The sequence below is a fragment of the Ictidomys tridecemlineatus genome, chromosome 6 (genome assembly GCF_052094955.1).
Source record: "Ictidomys tridecemlineatus isolate mIctTri1 chromosome 6, mIctTri1.hap1, whole genome shotgun sequence".
Classification (NCBI taxonomy): domain Eukaryota; kingdom Metazoa; phylum Chordata; class Mammalia; order Rodentia; family Sciuridae; genus Ictidomys; species Ictidomys tridecemlineatus.
In genome coordinates this window covers 23,441,971-23,461,146 of record NC_135482.1, presented here as the reverse complement: position 1 = coordinate 23,461,146, position 19,176 = coordinate 23,441,971, and the positions used below count along the sequence as shown (strand labels likewise).

Genomic DNA, 19,176 nt, shown 5'->3' with positions numbered 1-19,176 from the left:
ATGTCGGTGGGCAAGAGTATTGCCCGACCCGATGGCCCCCCACCATCCGGGTTTACATCGGGGTTGTTGTTGCAGGTTGCGCATTTGGGGTGTGTATATATGTCTGTATGCCCACACACTCGTGTCAGCGAGAATTTCTGGTTGTGGTGGTGCGAATTTTCACCTGCCTTATTCCACAGCATCGTCCAGCATTAGGGCCTTTAGGCCCGAATTATGATGCCACTTTCAGGCAAATGCAGAAGGGATCTTCTTTGGCTCTGAATGGAACGTCTCAAGCAATAACCTCCAAATCTACTGGTGAAGCAAGGAAAACAACTGAAAGTACACAGTTGGATCGTTTTATTAGCTAGGAATTCAAGTGTTTTGAGAAGTCACCGTTTTTGTTCACCAACTTCATTTTAGCAAAAAAACTGTTTTTAGCTGTTTTTAATGAAAATCAGAGATACGAAACAGAAATGGAGAGGTCAGAGTGAAAACAAGGGTGCACAGGATGAATCGACGTCTTTCTGAAATTTTGATTAGATGGGAAGAGGGAGAGTTGTAGATTTGCTGGGTCTCTTCCAGAGCAAAATTTAATCCTAGGACGTACTCTGGTGGCTGTTTTGGCTTTCAGATGAAATCCAAACTCCTCAGTTTGTCCTTGAAGGTATTCAGCAGAATAATCCTAATATATTTTTAACAGTTGTATCTCTTAATATAAATCCTTTTCAGTAATCAGAATGTCACTTTATTAAGTGCTACCTGGTTTTACTCTTTCTCAATGTATTACTTATACAGCTAGATTGTAATTACTTGCAGAGCATGGGCTTCATCTTGTGCTTAGATGTTCAAAAATTTGTATTTTCGCAATGGACTATCCTTTTTTGTTTATTTCGATTGATTGATTTTCAAACCCAGTTCATTATGACAGCTGCTTTCTTGAGAGTTAGGGGTGTTCTGTCTGAATCCTTCTTAAGGCCTTCAGCACTATTGCCTGTAATAGATACTTAATTACTAGATAGGTACTTGCTAGTAATTAAAGAATTTGATGAGTGTGTTGAATACTTTTAAAAGTTAAAGTACAATAAGGATAGGGACCTTGAAGGTATTCTTATTTATCTTTACTGCTAGTATGTGTAGTGGATATTTTGTTGAATGAATTAATGAATGGATGGTACTACTTAGGTATGGAAGATTTTTTTTTCCTGCTATTTAACAAATTATATTCAAAATAATGTTTCTGTTTTTTGTTTCTGAGCACTTATCAAAAAAGCACTTGCAAGCTGTCCAGGATCATTAGAACATATTCTAGTGGGAAAGTATCCTTATTACATTTGGTTCATGCTATTTTATTTGATCAGCAGGGCAACAGGAACCTGATAAAGAATCAGGAACCTCAGTGGATGAGGTAGCAAGACAGTTGGAAAAACAAGCATTGGAAGAGAAAGAAAGAGATGATGATGATGAAGGTAAATGGTTAATTTGATCTTTGTGATTATAAATAGAAAATGTGAGGCTATCTGACATTTCACTTGCCAAAGCTTCAGTTAATGTTGCAGATAAAGGAAGAGGCATTTATTAGCAACTCCTTAAAAAGTTGTGTATGTTGACTAGCTGCTCAGGTAGCACAGATCTTAGTTTTTCAAAAATATACTTGAGGGGCTGGGTTTTAGCTCAGTGGTGGATCACTCGCCTTGCACGTGTGAGTCACTGGTTTCGATTCTCAACATCACATAAAAATTAAAAAAAAAATAAAGGCATTGTGTCCATTTACAATAAAAAAAGCTTTTTTAAAAAATGTACTTGGCAGAAGGCCAGGTAGAGGGTATTAATACAATAAAATTGAGAGGCTGTTTATTTGATATTTATTTAACAACTACTATATTCTAGACCTTATGCTGGAATACTTTCACTTACTTTAACCTCACAAATCGAGCAAAGTAGGTGCTACCATTTTACAGAGAAGTGGTAGTTATATGATTTGCCTCATGACACAGCTAGTATATATAACAGAGCCAGAATTTGAAACTTAGCACCTTATCTTCATGCCTTTTATTCTCTATACCAGTGCTGCCTCTCTTCGTTCTTAAAGGAGCATATTGGAGTGCTTCTAAACTCTTTTGAATTCCTGGATCCTAGTTCTTTATGGGTATTTGAATGTTATAAAATTTCTTTTGGGGGCAGCCTTCAGCGTCTACGGCCATACCACCCTGAACGCGCCTGATCTCGGAAGCTAAAATTTCTTTTGGGGCTGGGGTTGTGGCTTAGTGGTAGAGCGCTTGCCTAGCATGCATGAGGCACTGGGTTCAATCCTCAGCACCACATAAATGTAAAATAAAGATATTGTGTACACCTAAAACTAAAAAATAAATATTTAAATAAAATTTCTTTTAAGAAAGCTACTAGAATGCTAGTATTTGATGTAACTGTAAGACAGGAGGGAGAGAAGATTAAGTCAGAAGTCTATAATTATTCTGTAGCCTGTTTTGGTACAGGAGGAAATAGGGATTTCCTATTTTTTGAATTTTTATTTATTTACTACCAGCATTGTCAGCCTGGGGCTAATACCTTTTAGCCAGTGGAGGCTGTACCAAATTATTTTGTTTGGGTAATCTAGAGTAGTTTTTTTTTTAGAAAGATATGTTCTTTGCCTTCAGGAAGCTTAAGTCACACCAGGTGTAGTGTGGTGGTGCACACCTGTAATGCCAGTTACTCAGGAACCTCGGGCAAGAGAATTGCAAGTTTGAGGCCAGCCTAGGCAATTTAGCAATGTTGTCTCAAAATTAAAAGAAAAAAAGAGAAAAATTAAGAAAGGTCTGTGGGTGTAGCTTTGTGGTACAATGTTTGTTTAGTGTGCCCCAGGGCTTGGGTTCAAGTCACAGCAGCATTTTTTTAAAAAAGCTATAGTAGGGCTGGGGATGTGGCTCAAGCGGTAGCGCGCTCGCCTGACATGTGTGCGGCCCGGGTTCGATCCTCAGCACCACATACCAACAAAGATGTTGTGTATGCCGAGAACTAAACAATAAAAAACATTGAAGATTCTCTCTCTCTCTCTCTCTCTCCTCTCTCACTCTCTTTAAAAAAAAAAAAAAAAAGCTATAGTAAACATAAGTGGAAAAGAGGTGGCTAGATTGAAAGAAATCATTAGCTTTTCCTTTTCCTTAAGCAAACATCTTCTCCATTCTACTTTGGCTTGAACTTTGAACAAGAAAGGAGTTTGTAAATTCAAGGTAATATAATAGGTTGTTATAGATCCACTATGTAAAGAATATCATAGTGCTAATTTTGATGTTTGCTTTGTTCTGTTTTTACCTTTACAAAGTTCACTGAATTTCTTGACATGGAAAATGTTTTATGTGATAAATTAGAAACCTTCAGTGTGTTAAAGACAATTTTAGGAATATTGACAGTTTTCACCAATTTGAGCTGATTATTTTCCTAATTTGTTTTGATAATAAGGATCAATTAAGTACTACTTATCTGTTATGAGTGCTCTTTGAGCGATGGAAAGCTATATTTTAGAATTTTTCTCCTAGAAGAAAACTGTTGGTGTATTGGAAATACCAAGTGAAAAGATATCCAAAGTGAAAAGATATTCTGGTGTATACACTACAATTCAATGAAATTTGGAGATGGAATTGTAAGCTGAATGCTAAAAGAATACTCATTGGAGGGAGTAAGACTTGATTAAAACCAAGTAGAAGAGACCATTTGAGAAGGGATAATGCTGAGAAAGTTTTCAGAGTATAATAAACAGCGCAAACTGGCTATAAAAGAGGATTCAATGAGGGAGCCTTTGAGCATTTTTAACCGTGTTATGACAAAATAATTAGACTTTATATTTGTGCATGATTATTTACAGGAGAGTATGTATATGTTAAAAGCAAGTAGATCGTTTTTAAGGCCACTTAGCAAAAGGCCAGGCATGTGGTGATGGAAGATTTAAACAAATAGTCAAATAGAAATGGAGAGGAAGTATCCAATAACAGTAATGGAGACTGTTGATGTGACAGAACATTAATGCTCTTGCCTGTAATATGAATTCAGCAGAGAGCTGGTTAGATTTAGGGGAGGGACTTTGTAGGCAAAGAACAAGATATTGAATTTAATTTTAGGTATGTTGAACATGAGATTGTTGGTATCAATGTAATAATTGATCCTATAGGCATCTGGCAACATGCCAGAGGTAAATCATTCAGTAAATTTAAGTCCGGCTAATTAATTTGCCTAAAATAGTATTTTCCCCTTGTAAGTGTACACTTTGGGGAGTTTTGATATTGAATTGTTTACCATTGCCAAAAACAAAGGTACAGACCATTTCCATAAAAATATCTCCACCAAAAAATTTCCTTTGTCCCTTTGTATCAAGTTCTGTTGCTCCATGCTCTTATCCTTGGCCACCTCTAATGTTTTTCTGTCCTTGTAGTTTTTGCCTTTCCTAGATTATCATATAAATATAATTATTCAGTATGCAGCTTGTTTGTTGGATTGTTTCACTTAATAATAGTTTTGACAGTTATTTAGATGTTGCATTCATTTTTAGGAATTAGTACATTGTTTTTTATTGCTGAGTAATATTCCATATTCATTTATCCATTTACCATTTATAGGATATTTGGGTTTCCAGCTTTTATCTGTTATGAACAGTTGCAAAAAGGCCCTTGTGTAAACATATGTTTTCATTTCTCCTGGGTAAATACCTACAAATGAGGTTTCTGAAACTGTCAAACTTTACCAAAGTGGCTGTACCATTTTGCATTCCTCTCAGCAATGATTGAGAGTTCCAGGTTCGTATTCTCCTAAGCACTTAACTATTGTCAGTTTTTAAATTACAGCCTTTCTGATAGGTGTGGTTGATGGTACGTCATTATGGTTTCATGTTTTTATTTGTCTTTCATATTAATATCTTTTTATTTATTTATTTTGTGATACTGGGAATTGAACCCAGGGACACTTTACCACTAAGCTACATCCTCAGCCCTTTTAATTGTTTGTTTTGAGATGGGGGGGTCTCACTAAGTTGCTTAAGGCCACACTAAATTGCTGAGTCTGGCCTTGAACTTGGTTATCCTCCTGTCTCAGACTCCCTAGTCACTGGACTACAGGTGTCAACTAGTCTGTAATCCAGGCTTCATATATCTTTTTCTTTTTTTTTTTGGTGTGGAGGGCTACTGGGGATTGAACTCAGGGGCTCTCAACCACTGATCCACATCCCCAGCCCTATTTTGTATTTTATTTAGAGATAGGGTCTCACTGAGTTCCTTAGTGCCTTACCGGGGCTGAGGCTGGCTTTGAATTTACGATCCTCCTGTCTCAGCCTCCTGTGCCACTGGGATTACAGGTGTGTGCCACCATACTGGGCTTCATATATCTTTTTTTGTAAGTGTTCAGATCTTTTGTGTATGTTTTATTGGGTTATTTGTCATCTTATTGAGTTGTAATAATAGTTCTTTGTGTATTCTAGAGGCACGTTACTGGATTCATGTTTTACAAATATTTTCTCCCATGCTGTGGAATGTCTTTTCATTTTATTGATGGTATTGTTCGTAACACAATTTTGATGAAGTCCAGTTTATCCACTTTTAATTTATACATGGTCATTTTCTAAGGTCATGAAGATTTTCTTTTCAAGAATGTTATATATTTTTACCTGCTACATTTAGGTCTGTTGTCCTTTTTGATTGTGTGTGTGTGTGTGTGTGTGTGTGTGTGTGTGTATGTATGTGTGTGCATGTGTGCTGGGGATTGAACCCCCAGAAGTGTTCTATCACTGAGTCGCATCCCCATCCCTTTAAATTTTTTATTTTTAAGACAGGGTCTCACTAGGTGCTTAGGACCTTTCTAAGTTTCTGAGGCTGGCTTTGAAATGGCAATTCTCCTGCCTCAGCCTCCTGAGTCACTGGAATTATAGGTGTATGCCACCACATCTGGCCTTTCAGAATTTTTCTATTGAGCAAGGTAAAAATGGAAGGGTTTTTTCCTTTCCTATGTGAATGTCTAATTGTCAGTTCGCCGGGTATCAGTTGATTTGGGCATAGTTTTAATAAAGAAATAAATATGAACTATCTTTACCTAATAGAAATATTTTGGGATGCTATGAAAGACAGACATATAAAAACATAAATTTCAATATGGTATAATGGTTGGAACTATAACTACATATAGCTTACTATTCAGATCTTGACTCTGCTGCCATCCTGGCACAAAGAGTTCCATAAGTGGTGGCTGTTATTCTATACTGAATCGGACATTGGACATTGAATAAGGCAGTTAGTTTCAGAAGGATGATAAAATATCAAATAAGGATATTTTATTTATCCCATTTTTAAGATGAAGAAACCATTGTAGAGGGAGGCTAAATAATTCACCAAAGGCACACTGCTGGAAAAATTTTCAGCATGTTTAAAATTAGCTTCATATCTCAAAATGTTTGTTTTAGGTTGAGTCTAGTGTGTGTAGCAGTATGCTAGACACTTGAATATTTTTTTCATAACAAGTAAATCTGCAGTGTTTGTGTTTCCATTGTACTCTTCTACCTAGTGAGTTCTTGTTAATTTTATAAGATTGTATGTAACAGCCAGGTATGGTGACACATGTCTTGTGTTTGGAAGGCTGAGGCAAGAGGATCATAAGTTCAAGGTTAGCCTTTGCAACTTGGTAAGACTCTTTCTCAAAAGAAAGCGGGGGGGGGGGGGATGGAGGTGTAGCTCAGTGTAAAACACTCCTGGCTTCAACCCCCAGTACCCCCAATAAAAGATTGGATAAAAGAAATTTCAATTTTGTAAGTAAAAAATTGTCAAATACTGGCATTTTCATTGATTTTTTCATAAATATTAACAGGATAAATTAAAGGGCCATTCATTCACCATGTTCTTGTCACTGTGCTTAGTTTTAAGATGTATAGTCCTTAAGGAGCACACAGATGAATAGAGATCAGTTTAAGCCAATGATTGCAACTTTATATGATAATTAAAATAATATTGTATATAGAATAGTGAGAGAATGGCTCTTCTTTAATCTGGGAGTAAAAGGGTGCACTTCAAGAAGAAAAATTTGAGACATTTGATGTTTTATAGGTGTGGGTTTTATTATCTAAAATTATTGATGTTACTACAGCCACTAGGTGGAACTTTCAAAAGAACACTTAAATGATGATGAGCATACTATTAGACCATCAACTAATATTTATCTGAGACAGCGTCATGTTCATTGCAGTTTCAGAGCAGTGTGATTTTTCTGGGTAGATTTGGAAACTTCAAAAGTAATTGCTGGAATTTATTGAACAGCATTTTTAGAAGTTCAGACTATTAGGTCTATACATTTATTTAAAATGTTCTGAGTCACTATTTCATGTAGTCTTTAAATGTATCCTTAACTTTTCTCAAAGTTTCCATCATAGATGGTTATTATAAAGACTCAAACAAATTCATGGCCGTTTGGGTGTTTCTTTGACAACTATTTTCCACCAATTTTGGGGCTTCGGGTGCTATAGAGACCCAGAACCATGAATCCAGGAAGAGTATATATATATATGCCTGCTGATTTTTTAAAAATGTTTTTTTTGTTGTTGTTGTTGTAGATGGATACAATATCTTTATTTTTATGTGGTGCTGTGGATTGAACCCAGGGCCTCACATGTGTGAGGCAAGTGCTCTACCACTGAGTTACAACCCCGCCCATGCCCACTGAGTTTTGCATAAAGTTTGGCCCAACTGCAGAATTCTTTTTCTGCTAACTGTATTAGAAAAGGCATTAAAAATAATGATACCCCACATAATCCTACTAGATTAGGAATCAATTGACATAATTATTGATCTAGTTATGCAATTTACCAGTAGGGTTGTTATGTGCAAGTACCTTAGAAATTCCTTGTTACCTCACAGGGTTGCTTTGAGCATTGTATGAGGTAATAATGAAATACATGTGTTTAACTGCAAAGTACATGTGAATTGTTATTAGTGTTATTTTAGATGAAGTCACAGGGACATTATTATTGATGTAATTTTTTTACAGTTATTTTTCCTAGCTTTTAAAAAAGAAAGTCAATACAGTTTTTATTCTTAAAGATGCTTTATTCAACAATGTGTGTTCAAGTAATTCAAAGTAAAATCTTCGAGTGTTTTTTGATTACATAAATGAATGTACTAAAAGCTAGCAGTATACCTTATCAAATGCTATTTAAAAGGCATTGTGTATATGTACACATTCATACACACCTGTCTCCTTGTGTTTTCTTTTTTTTTTTTTTAAGAGAGTGAGAAAGGAGAGAGAGAGAGAGAGAGAGAGAATTTTTAATATTTATTTTTTAGTTCTCGGCGGACACAGCATCTTTGTTGGTATGTGGTGCTGAGGATCGAACCCGGGCTGCACGCATGCCAGGCGAGCGCGCTACCGCTTGAGCCACATCCCCAGCCCTCCTTGTGTTTTCTTTACCCCTGTCCTTATGATGTTTAAATGAATGTGTATTTGGAATTGTTTTTTCTTAGATGGAGATGGAGATGGTGATGGAGCAACTGGAAAGAAGAAGAAAAAGAAGAAGAAGAAGAGAGGACGTTAGTATCTTAAGTTAATCTTACTTGGTAATACTAATTTTTAACCAACAGGTTTGAAGAGTAGTTTAGAAGTTTAAGGTCCTAATACACGTCAGAGAAACAAATTTAGGTTAATAGAGGTAAAATTTAGTGAAACTAATTATTATATAGCAAATATTTTAGTTTAACAAACTTTTTGGTGTTTTCTATAGTGTTTATGTAAGTTGGTTGCATTTAATCACAAGTTAGGGGTGAGTTCCTAAAAATTTTATAAATTAAAACTTGCATAATACAAAGAATAATTTTGTCAGGGATGGCTAAGTTGTTGCCCTATGTTGCAATACATATTATTATAGCTTATTTATAGTTTTATATAATTTGGGGGGCATAGCTCAGTGATAGAGCGCTTATCTGCCATGTATGAGGCCCTGGATTTGAACACCCCCTCGTTCGCGCATGCTTGTGCACACGCACACATCCTCAAATACAGTACATTATGATACCAAATGTTTATCAGGATTTCATGTGACTTCTTTTTGTTATCTCATTTAACTGAGGCTTTTAGTTGTTTTGTCCTAGTCACAGCTAGTAATTGGTAAATGATAGACTTTAACTCTGCTCTGATATTTTCATTACAAATTCTCTCCCTCCCTCCCTTCTTTCCTTCCTTCCTTCTTCCTTTCTTTCTTCTTACTGGAGATTGAAACCAGGGGTGCATTACCACTTAGGCACTTCCTCAGTTTATTTTTTTATATAGAGACAGGGAAGTCTCCCGAAGTTACTAAGGCGGACCTAAAACTTGCAATCATATTGCCTAAGCCTCCTGAGTAGCTGGGATTACAGATGTGCACCTCCTCACCTGGCTATATTTTATTTTTTCTGGCTCTTTTTGAGATCTTTAACATTTTTTAATTCGTAGGCAATATAGAAGGCATATTTATTTGTAATAAAACTTTGACCAAAAAAAAAAAAAGACCAGAATAACTAGTCTTTAATTGGTGATAATATTTAAACAAAAATCAAGATTTTTTTTTGAACCTAGGATAACTGTGATAATAACCTGCTAATAAGGTTATATAACCTGTTAATAAGCGGAAATTTTACAGATACAGATATAAAATTAATATAGGGTGATTGGGATCCTTAGGAGTTTGAGTGTGAGGAGTCTTAAGTTATTTCAATAACAATAGGAATTATAAAACCCAAGGTATAGTCTTACACTAATTGTACCTAACTTGACACATTAATATAAGTCAGTTTTGGGTCCATTTAAAATAAACATTAACAAATTCAAGGCTGGCAAATTTGGATAAAAGTGATGAGATGGTCATATCCCTTAAAGTGGTTCCTCGTTGTAGGGAGGAATGAGTAGCAGTGGATAGTCAATTTTTTTTCTTTTTTAACTTCAAAGAATAAAGCTGGGACTAATAGAGGAACGTGACACAGAGAGAGAGAGAGATTAATATGGGACGAGTTTTCAGACAGTTACAGTGTTCCCAAAATGAATAAATATTAGCTTGAGAGATAGTGACTATCTCCACTGTCAGGATTTCAGCTTCATCTGTAAGGAGTGTTAGAGGATTCCTAGATTGAATGTGAAGCTCGATTAGGTAATCTCTAAATTTTTTTTCATTTTATAATTCTGTTTCCTCTTAGGAACATGAGGAGAAAGTGTTTCCCAGTTTTCCTTGCCCATATAACAGTTTTAAATGTTATCATGTAAAGAGAAAGAACCAGCTGGCACTCGTGAGATACTACTTTTGGATTGAAGGAGTGAGCCAAAAAATGGTTCCTTAGATAATAATTTGCCTCATTAAATGGTCATGTTTATGTGCCTTTTTTTCCCCTTTACAGAACAAAAAAAGGAAAATATGTGTAAAATTTAAGAAAAATTTCATAACATGAACCACTTACTCAGTAGTTGGTAAATGCTTCAGTTGTCTACACGGAAGGTCATATATTGCTGCATAAATTAGCTCTCGTGCAGCTTCTTGGTATTCCTTGGATATAGCATTCATTACTAAAAGGCAGGTCTTCATATAGTAAAGAACTACATGGTTAGTTCTTATGTATTTTTAAAAGTTTCAAGAGAAAAATTTATATTTTCTTAAAGCATTTTGGCGACTTTACAGGTTGAGTATCCCTTATCCAAAATGCTTGGGGACAGCTGTGTTTTGGATTTTTGAATTTTTTTTCCCCAGAGTTTGAACTACTTATTTGTACATAATGAGATATTTGGGAATAGGTCCCAAGTCTAAACAGAAGGTTCATTTTATGTTTCATATACACATTTCCTGAAGGTAATTTTATACAATATTTTTAGCGTGCTTGTGTTTTGACTGCACCCTGCCACATGAAATAAGGTGTAGAATTTTCCACTTATGGCAGTATCTCAGTGCTTAGAAAGTTTCAGATTTGGAGTGTTTTGGATTTTTAGATTAGGGATACTTAAACTTTCTACAATTTGAGAAATAATGTCTAAGATGTTTGCTAAGGGCTATAACTTTTTTCATGTATCTGGAGATTTTGCATATGGCTAACTCAAGATTTTTAGCATTGATAGTTTACGCTCTTAACTTTTACTAATTATTCCCTGGGAATAATAGTTTTTCACTTATTAATATGTAATAGGACTTCTTATTTTCTTGTTAATTTTCTTTGTGTGTGTGTGGGGGGGTGTTACTGGGGATTGAACTAAGAAGTACTCAGCCCTTGAGCTATATCCCCAGCCCTATTTTGTATTTTATTTAGAGACAGGGTCTCACTCAGTTACTTAGTGCCTCATTTTTGCTGTGGCTGGCTTTGAACTCATTATTCTCCTGTCTCAGCCTCCTGAGCCATTAGGATTACGAGCATGTGCCACCATGCCTGGCACTTTTTTGTTTTTTTATTTGTGAAAGCCACCTTCTGTGCTCTTATATCTCTGGTACAGTAAGTGGGGTTGAAAACATTAGAAGTGTGCTTTTTCTACCAAAGTATATGATGTTTTTATATGTTTTAAATACATAATGGAATCTTGCGGAGTTAAAGATGTCTTTTTTATTTTTTCATTGATTCTAATTAGGTAAATATGACAGCAGAGTGCATTGATTCAATGTATACAATTGCAGCACAGCTTTTCTTTTGGTTGTACACTATGTAGATGTAGCGTCACACCATGCAGTCACACAGTATCTATGGTATTAAGATCATTCCACCATGTAGCAGTAAGTCAGGAAATGGCCTGCATGTTGAAGTGTCTTTTTTTTTTTTTTAAGAGAGAGAGAATTTTTTTAATATTTATTTTTTAGTTATCGGCGGGCACAACATCTTTGTTTGTATGTGGTGCTGAGGATTGAACCCAGGCCACACGCATGCGAGGCGAGCATGCTACTGCTTGAGCCACATCCCCAGCCCAGTGTCTTCTGTTTTTAACTGTAATATGACATCGGGGAAATTAAAATGAGGAGATATAACAATCATTAGAACAGAGAAAGCTATAATGACTGCTTACTTTTATATTTAATTATAGAAGTTAACACTTTATTTGTGTTTCACAGCAAGAGTTCAAACAGACCCTCCCTCAGTACCGATATGTGACCTGTATCCTAATGGAGTATTTCCCAAAGGACAAGAGTGTGAATACCCACCCACTCAAGATGGGTAAGGATCATAAAACAACTTCTAGTTTGACTTTTGGCAATTTTAGTTTAGCAATCAAGCAGGTTTGATTTTTATCTAGACTTTGAACTACTGTTTTATTATTAAAAGCTTATGAATTTGTATACAGTAGAAGCCCTCTTATCCAAAATGATTGGGACCTCTTGCAGGTTGAAAAAAAAGTGGGACTCTCCCCCCAAATAAATCTTTTTAGATAAAGGGTAATTTAAATTTGTTTTTCACTTCTCAGTATTTTGGCATGGACTTGCATTGGATTTCACTTTTTTCCTTCATAAACTATTCATAATGCATTACCTATGATGTCTATGTTGGATTTCTCTGGAGAGGAGTAAGAAAGAACCAAGTGAGCTGAGGATGTCTGTATCTTTACATTTTTCCCCCAAAACATTTAAATTTAATCTTATCTAGAGTTATTTTGACAAAAGTGTTTTTATTTTGTTTGGTTTTTGATGCTGGGGATTAAACCTGGGGGCCTCTACCATTGAGCCACACCCCCAACCCATATATATTTTATTTAGATTTTTTTTTTTCCCTTCCTGGAATTGAACCCAGGAGCACATTACCACTAAGCTATGTCTCTAGTCCTTTTTAGTTTTCATTTTGAGTTAAGGTCTTGCTAAATTGCTTAGGGCCTTGTTTTATTGCTGAGGCTGGCCTCAAACTTGTGATCCTCCTCTCTCAGCTTCACAATTCACTGAGATTATAAGTCTGAGCCACTGTGCCCCATTTGACAGAAGTATTTTTTGATGGTTTATCTTTATAGGAGACTTTCATTTTAGTTTTAGTTTTAACAAGTCATTTTAGTTTTCATAGAAACAGTTATTTTTATATAGTGTATTATTGAATTATATAATTACAGTAACAAGTACACAGGTTTGGAAACAAACTCTCCCAATTCTTAGAAAATTGTTTTGTGAGGATAGTTTCATCTGGTCAGCAGATGCTCATAGTGGTATTATGTAGACAGCATGGAAATTGGGACCAAACTACCTGTATTTAAATCCTAGTCCTAACAACCAGATTTGTGACTGGGGCAAGTAATTTATTGTGTCTGCTTTCATTTCCTCTTCTATATAATGCACACTTTGAAGATTGCTGTGAGGAACGATAACATATGTAATGCACTTAAACAAGTAACAGATGCATTGTGAGCATTAAGTAAATTAGCTGCTATTATTACTTCCAGCATAGTAACCTGTCAGCCACAAATATTCAGAATACCATGGTCATTTCAATCTGTTTTACAGAGGGAATCAAGAGCATTGAGTAAGCCGGGCGTGGTGGCTCATGCCTATAATCCCAGTGGATCGGGAGGCTGAGGCAGGAGATCGTGAGTTCAAAGCCAGTCTCAGCAACTTAGCCAGGCCCTAAGTAATTTAGTGAAACCCTGTCTCTAAACAATATATATGTCTCTAAACAGTATATGTGTGTGTGTATCTATAAATATGTTTAGAATGGGCTGGGGATGTGGCTCAGTAGTTAAGTGCTCCTGGGTTCAGTCCCTGGTATTAAAAAAAAAAAAAAGCATTGAGTGACTCAGTGGTTGCAATAGTTGGTTAAGAAAGCTTCTACTGTAGTTTTCTTTCTTTCTTTTTTTTTTTTTTATATAAAGACATCCTATTTTCCTTTAAACATAAAACATGATGTTAATTTCACTTCCTTTATTCCCAAATGTGAATATTATTAGGCATTAAATCTGTAAAATTTAGGATTTTATAGCACAGACATTTTTTCTTTGAATGTGAATTCACCATTTGCTATCCCTGTCTTAAAAGATGTACTTTTTAAAAAATACATTGTTTTAGTTGTTGATAGACCTTTATTTTATTCATTTGTTTATATGTGGTGCTGAGAATTGAACCCAATGCCTCACACATGTCAGGCAAGTGCTGTACTACTGAGCCACAAATGTCATAGATACATGCAATTATACATTAATCACATAAATTCTCATAGTACATATGTGGTCACATACACCTTTAAATTTATTTATTTATTTATTTTGCTTATTCCCTCTTCTTTCCCTTCCTTCTAGACTCATGTTAACCACCTAGCAGGTAGCTTTTCATATTTTTCTTTACTCAGATATGTATACATCTGTGTCTTTTTTATATAAGGGAGAATATTTTGTCACTGTTTTATAAAAATGGAATCATAGGCACACTTCCTTTACTTTTCTTATTCAGTGCTACCTCTTGAAAGTCTCTCCAAGTAATTAGAATAGTTCTATTATATTTTTTTTTTTAAAGAGAGAGAGAGAATTTTTTTAATATTTATTTTTTAGTTTTCGGCGGACATAACATCTTTGTATGTGGTGCTGAGGATCGAACCCGGGCCGCACGCATGCAAGGCGAGCATGCTACCGCTTGAACCACATCCCCAGCCCCTCTATTATTATTTTTGAATACTTCATAATGTTCAGTGGTGTGAATGTATTATTTTATTCCACCAATCTGTAATTGACGGGCATTCTCTTTGTCTCTAGTATATTTTGCCACTATAAATCATTCAGCAGTTAATTCTGTCTAGGTAGGTATATATGTATTAAGTTAAAATAATTTTCAAAGAGTTGGATTATTTGTTGTTTTACATCTGGATTTTTTGTGTACTCATTTTCTTTCAAATGGATAGCTGGTTTATTGGTAAATAATTCATGCTACCAAATTAAATGACCATCTTTGTCATGTCATATATTCTTATATATAATGGAATTAATTTTTGAATTGTTTGTTATGCTTTACTGATCTATTTGTCTATTCTTATGCTATTTTAATATGATATTGAAACTTTAAAATAGGTCATAAACTTTGTAATATAATAAGTTGATAAGACAAATTATTCTCCCCAGTCACACACATACATACTGAAATGTCATTGTGAGAATTCTGATTAGAATCACATTGTTATTAGTTTCTGAAATTTGGCAGTTTTATTGCTGTTTTATCCATTGTCCTGGTATGCTGTTTTTCACTTATTCATTTTTTTTTCAGACTAATTTTATCTGTTTCTTGTTAAATTTGTTCTTAAATGTTTTATGGTTTTTGTTGCTGATATGAATGAATTTTTATGTGTTTTTTTAAAGTATTTTTTTTTAGTTGTAGATGGACACACTAGCTTCATTTTATTTGTTTATTTTTATGTAGTCCTAGGGATTAAACCCAGTGCCTCATGCATGCTAGGCAAGTGTTCTACCACTGAACCACAGCCCCAATGAAATGTTTTTATTCCATTTCTATATGCTTATTGTTAAGAGAAGAAAGTCATTGGTTTCCTCTGTTTGTTAACATAGTGTTAATAATTTAATGTGAGTCTTGTGGAATACTTGAAGTAACTTGTAGTGGGAATTGAACTCGGGGGCACTAAACCACTGAGCCACATCCCCAGCCCTATTTTGTATTTTATTTAGAGACAGGATCTCACTGAGTTGCTTATTCTTTTTAAAGGAAGGATCTTATCCTATTACTTTCTAGCCTGATGCTTTTACCAAATATAGATAGGATGGTCCATTGTATATTTTGAATAAAAATTGCTTAAATTTTCACTATTTCTGTAAAAGTAATTCATATACATTTAAATACTTATGGGGTTAAAACTGACTTTATATTGATGGTACCATATTATTTTGATTATCTGATAACATCAGTAAACAGATCTCAAATACATTTCCAAACAGAAAACAAGCCAAAGAATTCTGTGTGATCCTCTGCCAAATAGGACATCTCCTTGGGCCTTTGCAAATTAGAGGTGCTAGATATTGGCACACAAGTAGCAAAAACAGTAGGAAATGAATGTGGTAAACTTGATAGTAATACACAGAAGAGGTCAGGAAGCATTTTAGAGCATTAACTTAGAGGCCTGTAATATAGAGCAGACTTGGGTATATTTTTTCTATAAAGGAACGTGTACTAAATATTAGGTCTTGAGTGTTACTCAACTCTGTTTTAGCATGGAAGAGCTATCCACAGTACATAAATGAATAGGTACAGGAATGAAATTTTATGTACAAAACAGATACCAGGTTGGATTTAACTGAGAGCCGAAGTTGGCTGAGCCACTGGCTTAAGAGGCAAATAAGGGTAATTCCTTGAAGTAGCCTCCTTTGTGCTCTCGTAATCAATGAGTTGTGAGCTATATACACAATATTACTGAAGAATGTGTGGAGCTTAGACAGGTGCAGTGGTGAATGCCTACAACCTAGCATCTCAGGAGGCTAGGACGGGGGGTTTGCAAGTTCAAGGCCAGCTTGGGCAATTTAGCAAGACCCTGTCTCAAAATTAAAAAAAAAAAAAAATTAAAAAGGGATGGGAATGTGGCTCAGTGGTAGAGTGCCCCAAGATTTGATTCCCAGCACAGACCCTACCCACCCACCCCCAAATTATGAGGATGTTCTAAAAGATTTTTAAAAGATTTTTCATTCTAAAACAGTTACTATTTTTTAAAAATGTTCTGCTTAGAGGGAGTCAGTGGCTTTCATTCCTAGATATTAAATATAAAAATTTGTTAACCCTGGCAGTTTAAAAATGTGTGAGCCATTCCTTGAAGAGAAACATTACCTCTGGTATCTTATACAATCAGAAAAATCCTATACAAGCACATAGTATAATGTGTTTTGAGGATAGTGTAAACACATTTCCAGTTCAGGTCTTTGGATTAATAGTTAGCTCTTGCTATCTGGGTTCTGTGCCTGTGGATTCATCCAAATACCAATCAAAAATATTTTTTAAAAAACATATCTGGAGTTAGAGATGTGACCCAATAGTAGAGCACTTGCTTACCATGTGAGAGGCCCTGGGTTTGATCCCTAGCACTGCAAAAAGAAAGAAAGAAAAAATATGGTGAACACGTACAATGACATAGTATAACACTTACATAGCATATACATTTTATTAGGAATTTTAAATAATCTAGAGATGACTTAAAGTATACAGGAGAATGCCCATTGGTTGTATGTATATACTACACTACATCACTTTGTATAAGGAGTTTGAGCGTTCAAGGATCTTGGTATCCCCAGGGCATTGGATTTGTTCTGGAACCAGTTCCCCAGATATGCAGGACAATTTTACTTCTCTCTTGGCTACTTTTTGTTGTAGTCTTTTGAAATCTGTAAGTATATATCACCTCCAGTGGAAGTAGGACCTTTTCTCTCCTACCTGCTTGGTTTCTAGAACTCTTATGTCTTTTCTGGTTTTCTCCTTTTTTTGTTATTTTATATTGCCAGTATATTAGTCTGACTATGAATGAAATCACTTGAGGTGTTTTTTCCCCTTAAGAATCTTAAAAAAATGTTTAACTTGATTTGGTTTGATTACAGGTGTGTGTTTTTGGTATTTCAGAAAGTTTGTTGACATACAGAAATTGAATGCATAATATCCTTTATCTAAAGTATCTTGTATTATTATCTCCCTCAGCTTTTATGCTTGTTCTGCTGTTTTTTTAAATGACTCATAGTATGCTATGCCTATTCTAAAGGCGAACAGCTGCTTGGAGAACTACAAGTGAAGAAAAGAAAGCATTAGATCAAGCTAGTGAAGAGATTTGGAATGATTTTCGAGAAGCTGCAGAAGCACATCGACAAGTTAGAAAATATGTTATGAGCTGGATCAAGCCTGGGATGACAATGATAGAAATCTGGTAAAAGGAATACGTTTTTGTAAGAACATGATAAAAAAATTTTTATTTAAATACTAACTCTGCAGTTATAATGTTTGGCTTTCCTTAACTGTTTGCTCATAAAACTATTTTTAAATAAAGATTCTATAATATCTACTAAGTTCTTGTATCAGTATAATGAGGAAACCAAAAGAGGAGCACACTTGTTTTGTACCGTGGTCTCTCTTTTTTTGCACGTGTATATTCAGGTGCACATGTATTCATTACTAATTTTTATATTCTGTGTAGTAATCTCTGATTTAATAATTCATAATAAAATAAAAATTCTTAGACACAAAGCATAATTATAGTGCAGTGAAGAAACCAATAAAATTATTTCCCTAATTTTTCACCTTGAGAAATTATTAGTATAAAAGACAGTTCTTTGATTTAGATAATTTAAAAAATATACATCATGAAAAAATAAAATCAACATTTAAACTTATCAGAAACTTATCTCCTACTAAATAAAATTGGATTGTTTTCTCCAGATATGAAATTTCTTTGTCTTTTATGGATGAGCTATTTTCATATCATAGTAGAAATTGTTACTTATTTATATCCAGAAAATACTGAGATTGTTCCCAAAAAGTAATGTAAGAGTTTTAGTAAACATTCTGGCCTTACTGATCTATAAGATATATAAAAGTAAGAATCTAAAAGTAAACAAATTTCATTTTCTTTTTGTTTAGTGAAAAGTTGGAAGACTGTTCACGCAAGCTAATAAAAGAGAATGGACTAAACGCAGGCCTGGCCTTTCCTACTGGGTGTTCTCTTAATAATTGTGCTGCCCATTATACTCCCAATGCTGGTGACACAACAGTATTGCAGTATGATGACATCTGTAAGATAGACTTTGGAACACATATAAGTGGTGAGTTCATGGATATAATTCCTATCTTTTACTCCACCCCCTCGGGAAAAAGACCAGCCACTCCAGATTTATAGTGTTAGATGGAACTATAAATATTGAACTTCCCAAATTCTGTTCTTGTCTCCTTTTCAGTAGAGATGTGTTGAGGGAGATTTTTTCTTTTCCTTTAAAGCATCCAACTGAAAATCAAGTCTATTGGGTAATCAAGGTTTATTTTCTTTTTATTGAAGCATGGAAAGTATCCTGTGTTTCTTTAGTCAGGTCATTGTTATATACATTATCTATTCAAATAGTAGAGCCTTTAATTTTGTCAGCTTTGGGGTATTTGTTTACTTTTGTAAACTCTCCCCCAAACCCCAAGTACCTTATTTCTTACTTAACAGGCAAGAAAGCAAACTTAGATGAACTACTTACCTAAGGTTTACTGAATTGGATAGGTAGGATCCAGTGGTTCTATCGGTTTGGTTTATTCATTTTTTT

At 34.9% G+C, this 19,176-nt stretch overlaps 1 protein-coding gene across 2 annotated transcripts in view; it reads left to right on the top strand.

Moving 5' to 3' along the window:
* Nucleotides 1-19,176, top strand: part of Metap2 (methionyl aminopeptidase 2) — a 36,041-nt gene that overhangs the window by 569 nt on the left and 16,296 nt on the right. Inside the window, exons 2-6 of one of the 2 annotated variants that reach the window (XM_013358230.4) lie at nucleotides 1,344-1,448; nucleotides 8,466-8,531; nucleotides 12,050-12,152; nucleotides 17,643-17,804; nucleotides 18,515-18,696. In XM_013358230.4, coding sequence (XP_013213684.1) covers nucleotides 1,344-1,448; nucleotides 8,466-8,531; nucleotides 12,050-12,152; nucleotides 17,643-17,804; nucleotides 18,515-18,696 — 618 coding nt within the window. Of the gene's footprint in view, nucleotides 1-1,340; nucleotides 1,449-8,465; nucleotides 8,532-12,049; nucleotides 12,153-17,642; nucleotides 17,805-18,514; nucleotides 18,697-19,176 lie in introns of both variants that reach the window. The other variant, XM_005324444.4, reaches the window with a different exon arrangement.